At 41.4% G+C, this 17,929-nt stretch overlaps 1 protein-coding gene across 2 annotated transcripts in view; it reads right to left on the bottom strand.

The window, feature by feature from the left end:
* Positions 1-745: 745 nt before the first annotated feature.
* Positions 746-17,929, bottom strand: part of LANCL1 (LanC like glutathione S-transferase 1) — a 37,099-nt gene continuing 19,915 nt past the window's right edge. For both annotated transcript variants that reach the window (XM_056111808.1, XM_056111807.1), the window contains exons 4-10: positions 17,544-17,751; positions 9,144-9,279; positions 8,456-8,602; positions 5,692-5,874; positions 3,305-3,481; positions 2,612-2,684; positions 746-931 (exon numbers count right to left, since the gene is read on the bottom strand). In XM_056111808.1, coding sequence (XP_055967783.1) covers positions 855-931; positions 2,612-2,684; positions 3,305-3,481; positions 5,692-5,874; positions 8,456-8,602; positions 9,144-9,279; positions 17,544-17,751 — 1,001 coding nt within the window. In that variant the 3' untranslated portion in view covers positions 746-854. The remainder of the gene's footprint in view (positions 932-2,611; positions 2,685-3,304; positions 3,482-5,691; positions 5,875-8,455; positions 8,603-9,143; positions 9,280-17,543; positions 17,752-17,929) is intronic.

Below are 17,929 nucleotides of genomic sequence, written 5' to 3' on the forward strand. Positions count from 1 at the left end.
GTTAAGTCAAAAAGGGTGGACTTAAATCCAAGGTTAGTACATTACAAACATAAAACTTTTTTCCCCCTGATCTCACACTACAATCCAAAGAACAAACAAATGAAAATAAATAGTTCCAAAGTACACTATCTTATTTTAGGGAAAATAATAGCTATTGATTTATCTTAAAAATGATAATCAGAATTTTTACAACCATCATATTTTAGGAGTCTGTGGTAAAATGTTTGTCTATATAGGCTGGGTGCTTTAGTAACAAAAATAAGGAAGTCTGAAAGTATGTATTATCTTTCATTTGAATAAGCACGGTGGGTTTGAAGAATAACGTGTAAATCCCTAACCTTTGCACCTCTTGCAATTTATCTTCTGGAAGGGTGCAGAGTTATGCTTTTGTTCCTCTTTCCATAATCAAGCCACAAATTGGAAGAAAAATACTAAAGATAAGACAAAAAGAGCAATACCTAATAAGAGTCATGTATTAACTTTACACTTTGTTTCTTATATGCACTTTGAGATCATTAACGATTACAATTATAAGCTTATATAAGATTTTTTCCAAGGTATTCCAAGAATGCCTATACCTATATTACCTCCAAATTCTGTACATGCACTCATCCCTTTTGCAAGAAGAAACTGAAATCAAAATGAAAAGTTTTCCTTGAATATTTTCGAACAGATGCGAATGATAAAGAAAAGCATCTGAGCGAAAGGCGAGTATGAAAATAAAAACAAAAACCCATCAATCATGTCATGTACATAGTTTCTATGTTTTCTTGAAAAGCAATGAGAGCCATAGCCCGCGGCTGACAGAAGAAAGGGTCATGCAGTGAGTTACAGGTGGGCAGTGGGCTTTCCCTCTAAAGCTCAAATGCAGGGAACTTGGCTTTCGTGGGCACAAGGAGGTCAGCCAGGAAGTAGATGGTTCCAGCCATTCCTGGAGGAAGAGAATAAGGCAAACATTATAAAACCAAAAGACTTTGATAGAGTGGTTTCCTACTGTAACAGCAACATTATGATAAGAACAACAAAGATTTAAATGAAATCAGCTATGTCTATGTTTCTTGATGTTGAAGGTTGACCTAAGAGGAGATCACTTAACTAGCAAGGAGTTCAGCCTTACTGTCCAGGCTGAAGACAGGATAGCGTGAGAGCAGGCAAGTTCAAGGATCAGCCATTTAACATCTGTGAACTCCTTCCCCATGGTAGCATAGGGCACTTACCCATCTGAGTTTCAGTCTCATGTTGGATACAGGTACAGACATATCCGTATATACACACATATATGTATATTTGTACCCCTATGTACATAGCGACAGTATTCATGATATCTAAAATCTGGAAAAACAGCTTAAGTTTCTAAGAACAGATGACTAAATAGACTGTGGTACATATACACATGGAATAGGTGTGTATATGTATATGTATATACATATACACAAACATATGCATATAAACATATACATTATGTGTACATATGTGAATATGTATAGATATATATATATATAATTATGCAATGTGGTTTACAAAACTGTTATGATAAGGTTTCAACATAAAATTCCAGCACCATGCACTCCCCCAGAGTGTCCGTTCCACTCTACCATCGTCCCAGAATCGCCGCCCATCCTCCCACCTTCCTGTTCTCCTCTACGTTGAGAAATTAGAGACAGTTCTCAGTTTCTGCTGGCTTTGTGCATCTATTCCCTCTACTCGTGTTTCTGTATAACCAGCACGAGAGATCATTCTGTGTCAGTTCCTCTCCTAACTTCTTGGCAATGAATTGCATGATTTCATCTTTTCTTGTAGCTGATTCGTATTCCATGTGTATATATACCATAGTTCATTTAATCGTCTATTCTTGGACACTTAAGCTGTTACCAGATTTTGGCTATTGTTAATAGTGCTGCTATGCATACAGCAATGTCTTTTCTGGGTAGAGTTTTTGAGTCTTTGGGTGAGTGTAAAGAAGTGGAATTGCTGTGTCATATGGGAGTTCAATTCTTAGTTTTTTGAGAAGTGTCACATTGTTTACTATAAAGTCTGGACTAGTTGACTACAGCAGTGAATGAGGATGACTTTTTCCTCACATCTACAAAAAAACTGATAGTTTTTATTCTTTTTGATGTGTGAATACGTATTTTTTGCTGAGATCATTAATGACATTATCTGCAAAATGTCCAACATTTGATGGTCTCAGTAAAGGTCATTAGCGTGAGCACTTATTAGGTACTCATAGAACAGATAGTAGCACAGATAGCACAGTGGGTACGGTGTTTGCTTTGCACACGGCCGACCCGGGTTTGATTCCTTCGTCCCTCTCAGAGAGACCGGCAAGCCATGAAGAGTATCCCGCCCGCACAGGAGAGCCTGGCAAGCTCCCTGTGGCAGATTCTATATGCCAAAAACAGTAACAAAAAGCCTCACAATGGAGACATTACTGGTGCTTACTTGAGCAAATCGAGGAACAAAGGGAGGACAGTGCTACAGTGCTACTTACTAGGTTTATGGTAGTCCATGTGCTAATTGTTTTTTTTAATACTAACCAAAGTCAAAGGCATTAATTACCAAGCAGAAAAGCAGATAATGCTATGACAAAAAAAAAGTGTGAAAAAATTACCTTCAAAAAGAGAGAAGGGGGTGTCTGGCGTTCTGCATCCATGTTCTCCATAATCTAAGCACCATTCAGCAAACTGAAAATAAAAAAAGACCAAGTCATGTTATTGTGATGATTTCTTCCAAGTAGCTACAAAATATATAGAAATTGTCCCAAAGAATTACTTTGTAAAGGGTCTGGAGTGATCATACAATGGGTAAGGCGCTTGCCTTGCATGTGGCTGATGTGGGTTCATTCCCAAGCACCCCATGTGCCAGCCAAAAGTGATCCAGGTGACCCCTGAGTACAGGACCAGGAGCAAGTCATGAGTACTACCTGATATGCACCCCTTCTCCCCCGCCAAGAATTACTCTAAAAAGCCAAATCTACCTTCTAGACAGAGAAAAGGATGATCAGAAAGAAACATGAGTAGGAAGGGGATGGGTATTTAATGAGTTTTCTAAGTCACAATTATCAATTCAAAAAGAAGAAATGTACATCTCCCTTCCCTGATCCACCACCCACAGATGCTCTTGAAGACAATGAATTACTTTGAAAAGCAAGTGAATTCAGTGGCGTGGCTTTGGCAAGTTTTTCTTAATTAACTGTGCCTGTTCTAAAGACACACAGTTGAGACTACATAGATTCAATCAAGTTAACTAGAGGTTTTTCGGTAACCTTCTGTGAGTGCTTCCCTTTCGTCAGTCTGACTCCTACCTTACAGGCCCTGTACAGATATTTGACATCCTGTGTGAAGTTGTACAGTGCAAGGAAGGCGTAGGCATTCCCAGCCGCACCGTGGCACAGCCCGTACCCTTTCTTCAGCAGCCCATACTGCCAGGTCACGTCTGCACACTTACAGGCATCCTCGAGGTACCGTTCCTCTTTGAACACCTGCAGACTCAAAGCACACAGGTATCAAAAGTTATCAAAGTAACTTTTCCCGGGACTTCTTCTGGTAAGGAGGAGAGGGGAGAGGGAAAGTAGTTTGGCAAGAGGGGGGAGAGAGGGGGGAGAGAGGGGGGAGAGAGGGGGGAGAGAGGGAGGGAGGGAGGGAGGGAGGGAGAGAGAGAGAGAGAATCCAAACTGGGCAAATTACAAAAATTCACTAGCTCTGCCTTTTCTGTGTAAGAACTGAATCCAGACCAGGTTTGTCCTTGTCTCTGCCTTGACACTGTGTGTGTTGGGACTGTGAATATTACTGACAAAATAGCATTATTTTCCTTCCAACTTGCTGTTATCAATACTGATTTTCCAAAGAAAACATGCTGCCTTCTAGGCAACAATGATGCCCTTTACTATGAGGAAGTTTCTATAAGTGCTGTAAAAGAATTTGTTTTAAATATACAAACTCAACTGTGAAATAACACTTTGTCATAAAAAATAGAAATAAATCTGTACAACGTTTTATAACCTCTTGTATCTTGATAAGACTTGAGAAATAGTGTTCAAGTGAGTAGATGCTTCTAATTTCTCAGCGCAAACTAAGAATTCTTCACAGTAGAATAAGGCAGTTTTGAAATGTAAATTCTGATATACTAAAAGCATAAGGACTGTGATGATTTATAGTGCTTGCTTATAGTCAATTCACTTTTAACATGTAGATCTGGCACCAACGACAGAGACATTTTGATTTACATTGATCTTTGTCCCTTAAAGAGCCTTTTCCCCTGTGTTGTTGTTGTTTTTTTCAGAAGAGACATTGACACTTTTTAAAAAAAAATTATTTATTTATTTATTTATTTTGCTTTTTGGGTCACACCCAGCAATGCTCAGGGGTTACTCCTGGCTTTGCACTCAGGAATTACTCCTGGCGGTGCTTGGGGGACCATATGGGATGCCGGAGATCGAACCTGGGTTGGCCACGTGCAGGGCAAATGGCCTACCCACTGTGCTATTGCTCCGGCCCCGAAACCTTTTTTTTAATAAACGAAGATATCCACATTATAAATGATCAGTTTAAGTGTGCAATCCAGTGCATTATTTATACTCACAAGGCTATATAGCCATTTAAAAAAAATCTATTTAGCCAACATTTGCCTGCTTCCAACCCCCAAACTCTGTATCCTTAGTAATTCCTAACTCACAACTGCCCCCACGCCATTCCAGACTGTGATAACTTCTACTCTGTTTCCATGAAGTTGCCTAATGTAGGTATTGTCACATAAGAGGCAACGTAAGTACTTGTTTGTTTTTCCTTTTGCAATTTGCCTATTTTGCTAGGCAGAATGTTTTCAGGGTTCATGAATATTGTAGCATGTCAGAAGTTCGTTTCCCTTATGGCAGAATATTCTCCCATCCCATAAAGATATCACTTTTGCTATCCTATTAGCCTCTAACAGACATTTGGATTCCTTCTGTCTTTTGGTTATTGTAAATAATGTTGCTGTGGAACTCTGATAGGTAAGACTCTGCTTGAATCGTTTTCAAATTCTTTTGGGTAGATACCAAGACATGGAATTGCTGGGTCACATATTAATTCTAAGCTTAACTTTTCAAGGAATGGCCCCTGTTCCGTGTGGCAGCTATACCATTCCCAGTCCCTCCAGCAATGCCTGAGGGGTAAAAAGTATTTTTTTTATTTATTGAACTTGGTATGTAGCTTCTACATGGTGCTCAAGGGGCTGAAATGATACTTAGCCAAGCCAGCATTTCAGTACTAGCGCATCATGGGAACACCACGGCCACACACACACACACACACACACACACAGTGCTCGGAGGCTTCAACAGCCACACCCTGTGATGCCTGAGGGCTTAAGGCCTCCACCTGGGGTTCAAATTCATTTTAACTGGGTGCCTGGCATGTGCTCTAACCACTCTGCTATCTCTGCCCCCCATTCTATTTTCAATTGAATTTCTGATATAGTTGCTTTGGATCTGTCACTGAGGCTTATCTATAACCTTGGTTATTCACGTTATATGTGAAGCAACCTCATATTCTCTGAAACAACGTTTATGAAGAATAGTCTGAAAATGGAATATAATCCACTAAATAGAGTGAGCTATCTATTCTCCCTGTAAGGAGTATGTATAAAACTAATTTTAAATCAGACAATTTCATACTTTCCAACGTATTTCTCAAATGAGAAAATTCACAGTACCTTATATGCCTGGATGAGCATGTAGATTACCCCCGGACAGCCATGGCACCAGTGAACCAGCAGATCTTGAGTATCACCCACACATGGAGGGTAATTGCCAGACGGGAATTTCAGCTGGCAGACATAGTCTACACTGGGTTTGACCAAAGTATATAATTTCCCATGGCTCACGCGGAGGCTGGGCTAAAAATGAGAAATACAACGATTAGCTGTGCTAAACACACACAGGCATGAATGTTAAACCAGTAAGAAAATAGAACCAAGAGGAAATGGAAGTCCTAAGAGGCTTTGGATTATACCCACTTGTTTTCTCACTTAGTGGAACTAAAACTTAGGCTACAAGGTAACTATTGGGGCTTTATGTCTCTATAATTTCAAAGTATTTATTGCTACCAACATGCCTCTGATCTTCTTAAGTTAATGCTTGAGAGAATGTGAGTCTAAGAATTTCCTAAGGTCTCAGTACTTTCAGCGTACTTGAAAGGCTAGAAAAATGTGTATGAGACAATCAGCACAATTTGCATGAAAACATGGAGCAGACGGTAGGAGTTTCCAGCTGAAGAGACAGCTCACAGGAGAACTTGATTGTTCTGATACAACAGGACACAATTATAGACACATTGACTAGAGGGCATGTAACAGCCTCCATTTTTCATAGAACATTTTAGTTGCTCAGTTTGTGATCTATTCTTAATTGCATGCAGTGCTCATTTCTTTCAGTATCAAATTCAAAGTGCTGTTGTGCTGGCACTGGGAGGCGTGTTGGGGTTGGGGTGTGCAGTGCAAGGGGGGACTGGCCAGGCAGGATACTGACCTGACAGCAGGGAGTTTGGAAACAGGAAATACTCAGAAAGCTCTCAGAGATCATGAAACGACAACTAAGTTTTCTATGGGGCATATAGAAGCCACATTACTTCTATATAGAATTATTCTGTATAGAATTACTTCAATGTCCTGTCCTGTTGTCCCATTGTTCATCAATTCGCTTGAGCAGGCACCAGTAATGTCTCCACGGTGAGACATCTTGTTACTGTTTTTGGCACATTGAATATGCCATGGGGAGCTTGCCAGGCTCTTCCTGCAGGTGAGATACTCTCGGTAGCTTGCTGGGCTCTCCGAGAGGGACGGAGGAATCGAACCCGGGTTGGCCGCGTGCAAGGCAACCACCCTACCCGCTGTGCTATCGCTCCAGTCTGAATTACTTCTATATAGAATAGTGAGTAATATAGAATGAAGTAATATCACATTCTATATTACTTATTCTATAGTATTCTTTAGAGTACTGAGTAAACTCAGTGTAAAATCAGAGGGTCGAATGCGTGGGTTCTATACAAGCCTGCAGAAATATTACAATGCAGCCTACACAGCCTACAATGTAGAATGGTTCATTTTAGATAGCCACATAGGCACTTAAAAGAGAACAGGTTTTTGGGTAAAGAAGTAAATTATTTAATATTGATAGTAAGCTGCCAAGAGAAAATGGAATAGTTGATTTTATGGAATTTTAATAGTCACTGAAATGGAGGCCGAGGGGAGATGCCTGATGCTCATCGACTTCAGGAAAAGGTCAAGCGGCCTCCAGTTGCTGAGATGTCAGCTCCAACTCACCCTGGCACTTCAGAAAACATGAGCCTCCTTTACTGCATGCTTAAGGATCTATATTTACTTCTGGATATAGAGAGCCAATAAGGAACTGTGCCAGAAAAAAAAATCAAGAAATCTAATCTAAATTTTCAAACCCTAATGATAAAATTCTTAATTGAGAAGTGAAGAATAAATAGAAGTTAGTCTCTTACTGCCAGGCGCACTCAAAATGTGACTTTGCATTCGAATGCAGTAATAACCTTGGTTCTTCCAGCTTCCTCGTCATTGTTTAGTTATAGGACGGCGGCAGCTCTGGCACTGGTTTTGCATTATAGCCACCTATTCAGCCAGCTAGCAGGATGTATAGCCAAACCCTCATTTTGAACATATTAAGGCAACATTTTTCTCCATGCCACTCTGCACATTGGGAAGGCAAAGGAAATACTTCTGCTGGCATTAAAAAATATATTTCCTTCGACCACAAATTCTTATTCTTATCTGAAAGTGCCACCCCTCTGCCCCCCGCCCCCCCCCCCCCCCCAGAAATGATGCTCTCATGAGTTTTCCTGATCTCCCCTCCTCGCTGCTTGCAGTAAATTCTATTTGTCCTTCATCTATTCTACTTTGGCTAATGTCTCCCAATACTATTAGATCCTAAGAACTATCAGGGCGTAGCATATTCAGCATTTTTTTTTTCAGGTAAATTACACAAAATCCATTGAAAAGGACTCAGCTCTGCTCTCTAAGAGAGCTGGAGGCAACCTATGCTCATTTGTTTTCTATTGATTTTGGAATTACTCCTGGAATTTGTTTCATTGGGTTGCACTTTACAATGAATAATATTCTTAATTCAATGTATCTGCTGGGAGAGGAGAGAAAAACAGAAGGCCCTTTATACATAAGTACAGGTCAAAACACTTTAGTCCATTCAAGTGGCTACTATGCAGGCAGGTAAGGTTACTGAAAAATCAAATATCATATCAAAGCACAGAGACATTTTCTGTTCATATACTTAAGAATGCACATTGGTGGCAAATATTATCCTTGACTGTTTAGGCCAGTTGTGATACTAAGAGTGATACAGTGGTCTGACAAAATGAAAGAAAGGAGAAGAGTTGGAGTGTCTGAGAGAGTACAGGCAGAATGCATGTTCCATACTCCTACAGCCATCACCTCTTACCTGCATCAGGAAATAATAAATTCCCGACAGGCCGTGAGCAGCCCCCACATAATATTCTCGATACCATTCATACATCAGTGGAGTCTTTGATGCAAAGCCTTTTTTTTTAGACAGAGTTTCTCCAGAGGTTAAGACTGCTTCAGAAATCTACAGAACGAAAAGCAACCAAAAATAGCAAGAGAATTTGAATAGGATAAGAAACGTTCTGCAAAGTGATACCAGAGAAGAGGGCGCATTAGATACAAGGTCTAGGAAAGAGTTCAGCTTGTTATATAAAGGGGCCACCTATTTCCACCAAATTCTGCACTCAGTGAAGTAGATGTGAAGATATTTTGTTTTAAAAAGGAAATCATGGAAGGTCTTACAACTATTTTCTCTAGGTTTTACAGGAATCAACCTGTGAAAGGAAAGCCTCTGATCCTCAGGGCCCCGAGGAGAAGCCTGCCCCAGGGAGATGGAAGCTGGTACCTAGCATCTGAAAATGCCCGTACAGCCTCACCAGGCTGCACTTCTTACTGAGTCTCCACAATGTTCTCCAACATTTCTGGAGTGTGCAAATGCTGATTCTTTGATCGTGCTTGACCTTCAGAGGTCAAAATATATCTTTGCTCTACTCGGGATATGCTAACTGAAGAATAAAACTTTAAAAGGATAGTTTGTGGGATCCTTAGAAGATGAAACATGGTACCTGCTGAATATGGCTTTGAGGAATCTTTTCCTCACCAAAGTTCTTATTCACAAAGAGAAGAGCATAGATGTAGCCCATTCGTCCATAAAGCATTTCATTTGGAGCATGGGGATCAATCTTACTTAGGTGCATTAGCCTGGGAATAAAAATACATGTCTAGAGTTAATTTGAAAGGAACTGGGTAGTGGCATATATTAAAGAAATGCTACATTAAAAAACACAAGCACTCAAGCACTTTATATAAATATATAACACTTTTATTTTGTATTATTATGTTAAATTTATCTTGGTATAATATAAATATTTGGATATGGTTTGATTTCTCTTTGTAATTCTATATTTGATATTAAGTGTGCTAACCACAGCACAAGGGTAGTGAAGTGCCAACAGACTCCAGGTGGCCTGACCATATATCCCACTTGGTATCCCCCTCAGCTGAACTCAATAGAGCTCAAAGTCTGGAAGAGGGCAGCAAGGGGCTGAGAGAGACAGCTCCCTATGAATCATGTCACATCTGTCTTAAGAATGACCCACGGAACTCCTAACATCAGAGAAACATCTCATTCATCTTGCACGGCTCCCTCTGCGTAGGCCACACACAATCTCAAGGACACAGCATGAGCCCCCAGATGGCCACTCTTTGCGGGACAGACCGTTCCTCGCGGTCACTGGAGCTGTGATACTCCATGGCTCCGCTACTCTGGCAGGGATAGTCACAGGAGGCCCCTGACCAGGTGAGAAATCAGGATTTCTTTCTAGAAACCCCCAAAGCAACTGTCCTGGGGAACCGCCACCACCACAAGGTGGGTGCAGTTCACAGACGAAGGGAGCTGAGCTTAGAAAAGCTACCCCAGACCAGGGGCAATAGCTCAAAGGGTTCAAGCTAAGCCTCGGGTTTGATCCCTACCACTTCATGACTGCCCTCCACCCCCAGCCCTGCTCCCACCCTCCCAAGCACTACTGACAGTTGTGGACCTGGTGGTCCACCAGCACACTGGGCCCAAGCAGCAAGCGCCTCCCCCCTCCCCCACTCGCCCCAAGGGAAAAGCTATCTATCATGGATGGCTCCGGCCTGAATTCTGCCAATATGTTTTTGCTCTCCTGGAATCATCTCAATTGTTCCTAAGTGATCCTGCAAATTCAACACGGTGTAAATTAAACTACTAGAATGATATAATAATTGTTAGAAAATTTATCAAATAACAAAATTATATCCTGAAAAGCATGAGAGAAGAGCTATGCTATTTTGGGGAAAAACGACTTTCTGGGAAAACAGTATGAGAAGACACTACTGTTAATTAAAAGTAAAGGCCCTCCCGTTGATCATCGATTTGCTCGAGTGGGCCCAGTAATGTCTCCATTGGAGACTTTGTTGTTACTGTGTCTGGCATATCGAATACTCTCGGTAGCTTGCCGGGCTCTCCGAGAGGGGTGGAGGAATCGAATTCGGGTCGGCCATGTTGGCCGCATGCAAGGCAGATGCCCTACCTGCTGTGCTATCGCTCCAGCCCTACTGTTAATTAAATTTTTAAAATTTCAGGCGCTGTGCTATTGCTAATGATAGTGTTTTATGCACAGGACATTCCAACCCCACATGTCTCCACCAAAATATCTGCCACCCTCCAGCATCGAGAGAGGCTATAACCCTAACATAATGGCTTTGTCATCAGGTAGCTTGTTTAAAAAATTTCTCACCTAAAATATGAAAATAAAAAAAAATTAAGGTGGAGTTCATGCCCAGTTCAATCAGCTAATCAGTGGCTGAATAAATAGCTGTACTCCTACAAAAAAAAAAGTCTCACCTATAAAATAAGTGATCCCTTCTGATTTAGAAATTTCCTTAAGTTGTCTGTATGAAAATGTATTTTTAAAGTGGTTAAATAGAAACAAAGCTTGTACATGTAATGGTTAAGAAGCATTTTTAGTATCAAAAACACACTTGTATTGTGATTGGTTATATCTGAAGCACTCTAACCAGAAATCAAGGTTTAGAGGTACTTGTCACTTCAAATAAACATCAAAGCGACACCAGAAGACTTGCTAATCAATGTAGGAAGAAATGCTACAGTGATGAAATAAAGACCTAGAGAGTTACGAGAGTTCTTTAGGGAACTTACCCTATAGCTTAAAAGAGTGTTTTGGAAAAGCATGACTATTTGCTGTTACTAACAAAGCTAACATGTTTTTTTTCTTGCTATACCTTAACAAATGGAGGCACCTCAATCAAATTGGTTAAATATGCAAAGACTGGCCCATACTTTTTCTTTCTTCTACAAACATAGGCATTAAATTTACAAGGCACAGTGGTTATCAGAGGAAGAGACACAGCAGTCAGAGGATGCTGTTAATTTTCTTGTTGTACCTTGCAATGTCAACAGGGTTATCTGAGTGATAGAATTATAGTCCCCTCTTTTCCGACATCAATACTGCATTATTTGTGTGCCTACACATTCACAGACATATGCATTCATGTGTCCTAATAGTTTATAAGACATTAAAACATTTAATAAGAAAACTCCAATTGTTTTCTCATGCTAAAACTGGAAGCTCAATATTGAAACCTTAATAACAATAAATTTAGCAAACATGATCTCAAATGTTGCAGTAAAGAGAATAAACGCCTCAATTTTGGTAAGAATGTATTATCATTTAAAATAAATGAAAAATAAAATAAAATAAATGAATAAACTGGGTATCACTTAAGCATAAAAAAGCACTTTTTATTTAAAACTTTTATAAAGGAGACTGAAAGAACCAGACAAAAAGGGAAATTACTGTGACTTTTTAAACACTAATCAAAGTTACTTAGAAAACTTATTGCATTAACTCCAATAATGGAGTTAACACACAATACTTTATTCTTTATTTGCCAACATTATCGCCTGCATGACCACTAGGTGGCAATATGTTATCACTATTCCAATGCAGTCAAATTATTTGCATTTGCAAAGTTGAAAGTAGGTAGCAATGCCTTTCAAATACTGGAAAACAAGGTATTTCTCAGAGCATCTGGTTAAAATGCTATTTTACAGTTTAGGATAAGTAAAAGAGCAACTCCCCCCCCCCCGCCCCCTTTTCTTTTTGTGAAGCTTTTGAAACTCTTTGCTTTGGTCTGTAGCACTGTAGCACTGTCCTCCCATTATTCATCGATTTGCTTGAGTGGGCCTAGTAAGGTCTCCATTGTGAGATTTGTTGTTACTGTGTTTGGCATATCGAATACATCACGGGTAGCTTGCCAGGCTTTGCCCTGTGGGCGAGAAAACTCTCAGTAGCTTGCTGGGCTCTGTGAGAGGGGCAGAGGAATCGAATCTGGATGGGCCAGGCCGGCTGCGTGCAAGGCAAACACCGTACGGCTGTGCTATCACTCCAGCTATAATGATTACTAAAGATAGGTCTTATAAATGCCTATTTTGCTAGCTACATTCTCAAGATAAGGAAATGACAGCATTTATAGATCAAAATGTTTTCAAAAAGTCCCAATCCTGAAGCTCACTGCAGCAACTTCATTTGTGTTGATAGGTTGATATAAATACTAATAGCAATCTTTAGAAAAACCAAGTCACTGAAATATTACTGAAGGAAGAATAAAAACAGGAAAATTCTGTTCCACTGACAGTGATATTTCTCCAGTGTGTTGCTTGGGTGCTTCGTTAACATTGAAAGATTTGCAACTAGTTAGGAAGTATTCATTTTTTCACCCATTGCCCTACAAAGCACGATCACGATCATCCTGTTGTTCGTTGATTGCCTCGAGCAGGCACCAGTAACGTCTCCTTCATCCTACCCCTGAGATTCTAAAAAGTGCCACTTTCAAGGCTCTTTCAGGGTTAAGAGAATGAGACCCTTCACTGTTACTGGTATTGGGCATATTGGGTATGCCACGGGGAGTTTGCCAGACTCTGCCGTGTGGGCAGGTTACATTTGGTAGCCTAGCAGACAGGGTACACACTTTCGGAATAGCAAGTCAAAATTCATTTGAAATACTGGCACACAACACCATATGTGTTAGGCTAGTCACTTAACTGGGCATGAAACTGGCAATGCTATTTGTATAGTGACACCAACTGTTTCTATGTATAAGGAAGGGTGATATCGAGATGGCATAAATCAGAGTAGACAGATACTGTGCTATTTACTCCTCTATTTACTCCCCTTCCTCACCCATTTTGAACTGGAACACACACACACACACACACACACACACACACACACACACCCCTCTCCTTTATTCTCCCCCCTCCCCGCCCTTCTTTGGAGAAACATAGGTGTCTTTGTCTAAGAATCAAACATTTGAAGATCCCACAGGAATATTTTTCTTTCTAAAACTCAAAACTGTAATTTTGGAAGACCATTGCATCAAGAAAACATTGGAAAAGTAAGCTGGCATGTTATGTTGGCAGTGCATACAACAAACAGAAGATCTGAATCTGTCATATCCTTCTAAGGAAGATAGGAGGAAAAGATCCCTAAAAAAATGAAACACACAAGTGGATTTATCCAATAACTTATCAAATAATTTCAACTTTCCTGACATTGAAATGACACAAACTTTTCCCTTAAAATAGATGGGAAAATAATTTACTTTCTGTTCTTCCATGAATTTCAGAAATCTGAAAAAAAAAATCACTGCTGCAGCTACAGTATATTTTCCCATCATATGCTCACTTATGGGCTGGAGTGATAGCACAGTGGTAGGGTGTTTGCCTTGCACACAGCCAACATGGCCGACCCGAGTTCGATTCCTCCGCCCCTCTCAGAGAGCCCGGCAAGCTACCGAGAGTATCTCGTCCGCACGCCAGAGCCTGGCAAGCTCCCCATGACGTATTCGATATGCCAAACACAGTAACAACAAGTCTTATGATGGAGACGTTACTGAGCCCGCTCGAGCAAATCGATGAACAACGGGAGGACTGTGATCCGTGATGCTCACTTATTTGTTTGGGGGCTATAGTCAGCTGTGCTCAGGGTTTACTTCTGACTGCACTCAGGAATCACTCCTGGCAGTGCTCCTCAAATGGAGTGTTGGGGATCAAACCCAGATGGGCTGTGTGCAGGACAAGTGCCTTACAAACCCTCTACGTATCCCTCAGGTCTCACATTCTGTATTTTGAATCCTAACAAGTCTAATGGCTCTAAGTATTATTTACAAAGCATACAAATGGTTAAACGGGATATAAAATATAAATGACAAAACAGCATCAAAAAAGAGAGAAGTTTTAGTTTATCTGAATTTTTGTTTTGTTTTTTTGGGGCCACATCCACCAGTGCTCAGAGTTTACTCCTGGCTCTGCATTCAGGAATCACTCCTGGCGGCGTGGGGTATGGGCTGCCGGGGATTGAACCTGAGTCGACGGTGTGCAAGGGACACCCCGTAACTGCTGTCCTAGCCCTCTAGCCCCTACTCTTAGAGCATTTTAAAATTAACCAATATGCCATTACTTCCCCAAAAGTATTTCTTAAAGCTGGAGCGATAGCACAGCGGGTAGGGCGTTTGCCTTGCACGCGGCCAACATGGCCGACCCGAGTTCGATTCCTCTGCCCCTCTTGGAGAGCCTGGCAAGCTACCGAGAGTATTCGATATGCCAGACACAGTAACAACAAAGTCTCCAATGGAGACGTTACTGGGCCCGCTCGAGCAAATCGACGATCAACGGGAGGGCCTTTACCTTTTTACCTTTACCCCAAAAGTATTTCTTAAAGCAAAATGTCCTAAGATATCATGAGGGAAAGGAGTTGTGTCTACGCAGAGAGCTTGGCAGAACCTGCTCCCGAGACACACTGGAATTCCCTGAATGTGTATAAGCCATTCAAGACTCCGTTAAAGGGTCAATAAAGGGTCAAATTTAACTTTTTGATTAGTATTTCCCTAATCTGTAAAAATACGTCTTATTTTCGCTTACCACCTATGAATAGCAAACTATTACTATTTTGCTCTACATATTTTGAGAAAGGCTGGCATTCTGTGGGGGTTGGGGGGGATGCAGGATGCCTCTAAAATGTGCTTGGGAGGCCCAGGGTCCCTCAATCCTCGCAACCAGGACACAGGTTCAATGTGAGGGTCTGGGGCTTCAGGACGGGCCTGGAGGGGCTAACCTGGGCCACTCTGGCGGTGATTGGGGTGGAGGTGGGCTGGAGCCCCAGAGCCACACCTAGTGATGCTGGAGGGGCAACGTGGTACCAAGGACTCAGCCAGGGTCAGCTGTAGACAGGCATGTGCCTTAATTCCTGAGAAAAGGTGGCAATCAAAAAAAAAGAAATTCTGCCTTTCAAATTTAGTTGAGTCGGGAGAGGTTTCTGCAACAGCTTGTTTAATACAAGTTAACTATTATGGAACAAAAACTACGCTAACTAGTTTTTTGGTTGGGGGAGAGAAGGGGGGAAAATCACTGCTTATTTTACTGACCATGTTGATCAAGCTTGGTGACAATATTTGTATTAAATACTTTCCAACCTTGAATGGATATCATAGTTTTTTTTCCCCTTTAAATATAGTAGTAATATGTTTTCTTTTCCTTCCTTCCTTCCTTCCTTCCTTCCTTCCTTCCTTCCTTCCTTCCTTCCTTCCTTCCCTCCCTTCCTCCTTCCCTCCTTCCCTCCTTCCCTCCCTCCCTCCCTCCCTTCCTCTGCCCCCCCCCGCCCCCACTCCCGGTACTGCCTGCCCCTTTGGTACTTACTGCCCCAGTCACGTTCTTTATTCTTACTCAAAGGAGCTGAAAACTTAGATCCATATAAAAAACCCACTCAAACTTGGGAGCAAGTGAGATGTCCTTAAATGGGTGATTGGATTACTAGATGAAGCTACATTCAGACAATGACACATTATTATTTTAATTTTATTTTGTTTTGGGGGGGCCACATCTGATGGGTCTCAGGGCCTACTCCTGAGAGTGCCCTGAGGGACCCCATGTGGGGCTGGGGACTGAAGCCTGGTGGGCCACATGTAAGGCAAGTACCCTGCTCGCTGTACTATTTCTCCAGCCATCAAACAATTATTTAAATGCTAAAAATAAATGAGCTATCAAGTCATAAAAAGAAAACTAAGAACCCCAAATGCATACTACTAAATGAAATAAACCAATCTAAAAGAAGCCTTTTATGATTTTAACAGTATCACATTCTGAGTAAAGGAAAAACTATGGAGATAAATATAACCAAGCAAAAAGTTGTGGTTTCCAGGGATTAGGCAGAGCACAGATTTTCAAATTACTCTCTATGGTACTACAGTGATATTAAGATACACATCACCATATGTTTGTCCAGGTTCACAGAATGTACAAATCAAGAGTGAACCTCAAAGCCATTGGGTGATATTGATGTGTATCAAGTATAAGTTCCTTGATTTTAACACTTTTGTTTGTCTGTTTTGAGGCTATTCCTGGCTCTGCACCCAGAGGTCACTATGGCAGTCTCCAGGGACCCTATAGTGCTGGGAATAGAACTCAGGTCAGCTATGTGCAAGCAAGTGCCTTAACCACTATATTATCCCTCTGGCCCAATTGTTAACAATTATACCAGTATAAGTAAGTAAGTAAGGCCCTCCCGTTGATCATCGATTTGCTCGAGCGGGCCCAGTAACGTCTCCATTGGAGACTTTGTTGTTACTGTGTTTGGCATATCGAATACGTCACAGGGAACTTGCCAGGCTCTGGCGTGCGGGCGAGATACTCTCAGTAGCTTGCCCGGCTCTCTGAGAGGGGCGGAGGAATCGAACTCGGGTCGGCCATGTTGGCTGCGTGCAAGGCAAACGCCCTACCGCTGTGCTATCGCTCCAGCCCAGTAATTATACCAGTATAGTAGAAACAAATCAAAAACCATTTGCTGGAATTTCCCACATGCGTGGTACTGCATGTGGTGGTACTAGCCAGATAGCTTGCTGTGTAGGCTCCTGAAAGAGGGTTCAATATACTAGCATGACAGTAAGTACAGCTTATTAGTAGCACAGGTAAGTGATTCTTCCTCATTCACCAGCTTCTAGTGGGCTGCCCTCATTTAAATGAAAAAATAAAGATCTGGATTTGTATATAATTTACCACCCAAAGAGCAGTTTCGAGTCCTGTGGTCCCTAAAGAGCATTTTCCAGAGCACTGCTGGGAGTGAATTGCATGTTTTTGAATCACTGATCTTGGATAGTGCTTGGATAAGGAGTCACATGGTCAGGCTTTTGTTCTCATTTATAAGACTGATCTAGTGATGGTTTGATCTGGAAGCTGTCAATGTCACTCTTTAAAAGAGTGATTACAATGGTTGTTCCTGAACTACAGCACGGCACTAATGTAAGAATTGATCTAATGACAGTGTTATGATTTATCGCTCAGAGAAAATCCACTAACAACATATGGTCTCCTGCTAAGACACCCAGAATGAATGCAAAATGCTGTCTACCCAAGCCTCAGAAGCTACCTGGCGATGCAGCCTTCCACCTCCTTCTCCTGGTTCATCTTGTGATACACCACAGCAGCCACGGCCAGGGGCCCTGCGTCCCCGCAGAGGAAAGTGATGGAATGTTTGGTCAAACAGTTCAGACTTTGCTTCACATAGCCGTGTGCCATCTGGAGGTAGGCAGGGTCCCCGAACAGATCATAGAGATGTAGGTAAAGCAGCGAAATACCTGGAAACCGAGAGAAGATAATGGAAAAATGAGGCAAGGGTAGTGAACTGTAAGTTAACAGCTGCCCACTCAGCAGTTTTGATTTCTGATAAGCCGCAGCAAACATGAAAATTGCCAGGGAGTTTAAAGATCTTAGTTCAAGTCTCAGTTTTATCGCTTAGCTTTATTACTAAACAGT

Source organism: Sorex fumeus, unplaced genomic scaffold (assembly GCF_029834395.1).
Source record: "Sorex fumeus unplaced genomic scaffold, SorFum_2.1 ptg000014l, whole genome shotgun sequence".
NCBI classification, from domain to species: Eukaryota; Metazoa; Chordata; class Mammalia; order Eulipotyphla; family Soricidae; genus Sorex; species Sorex fumeus.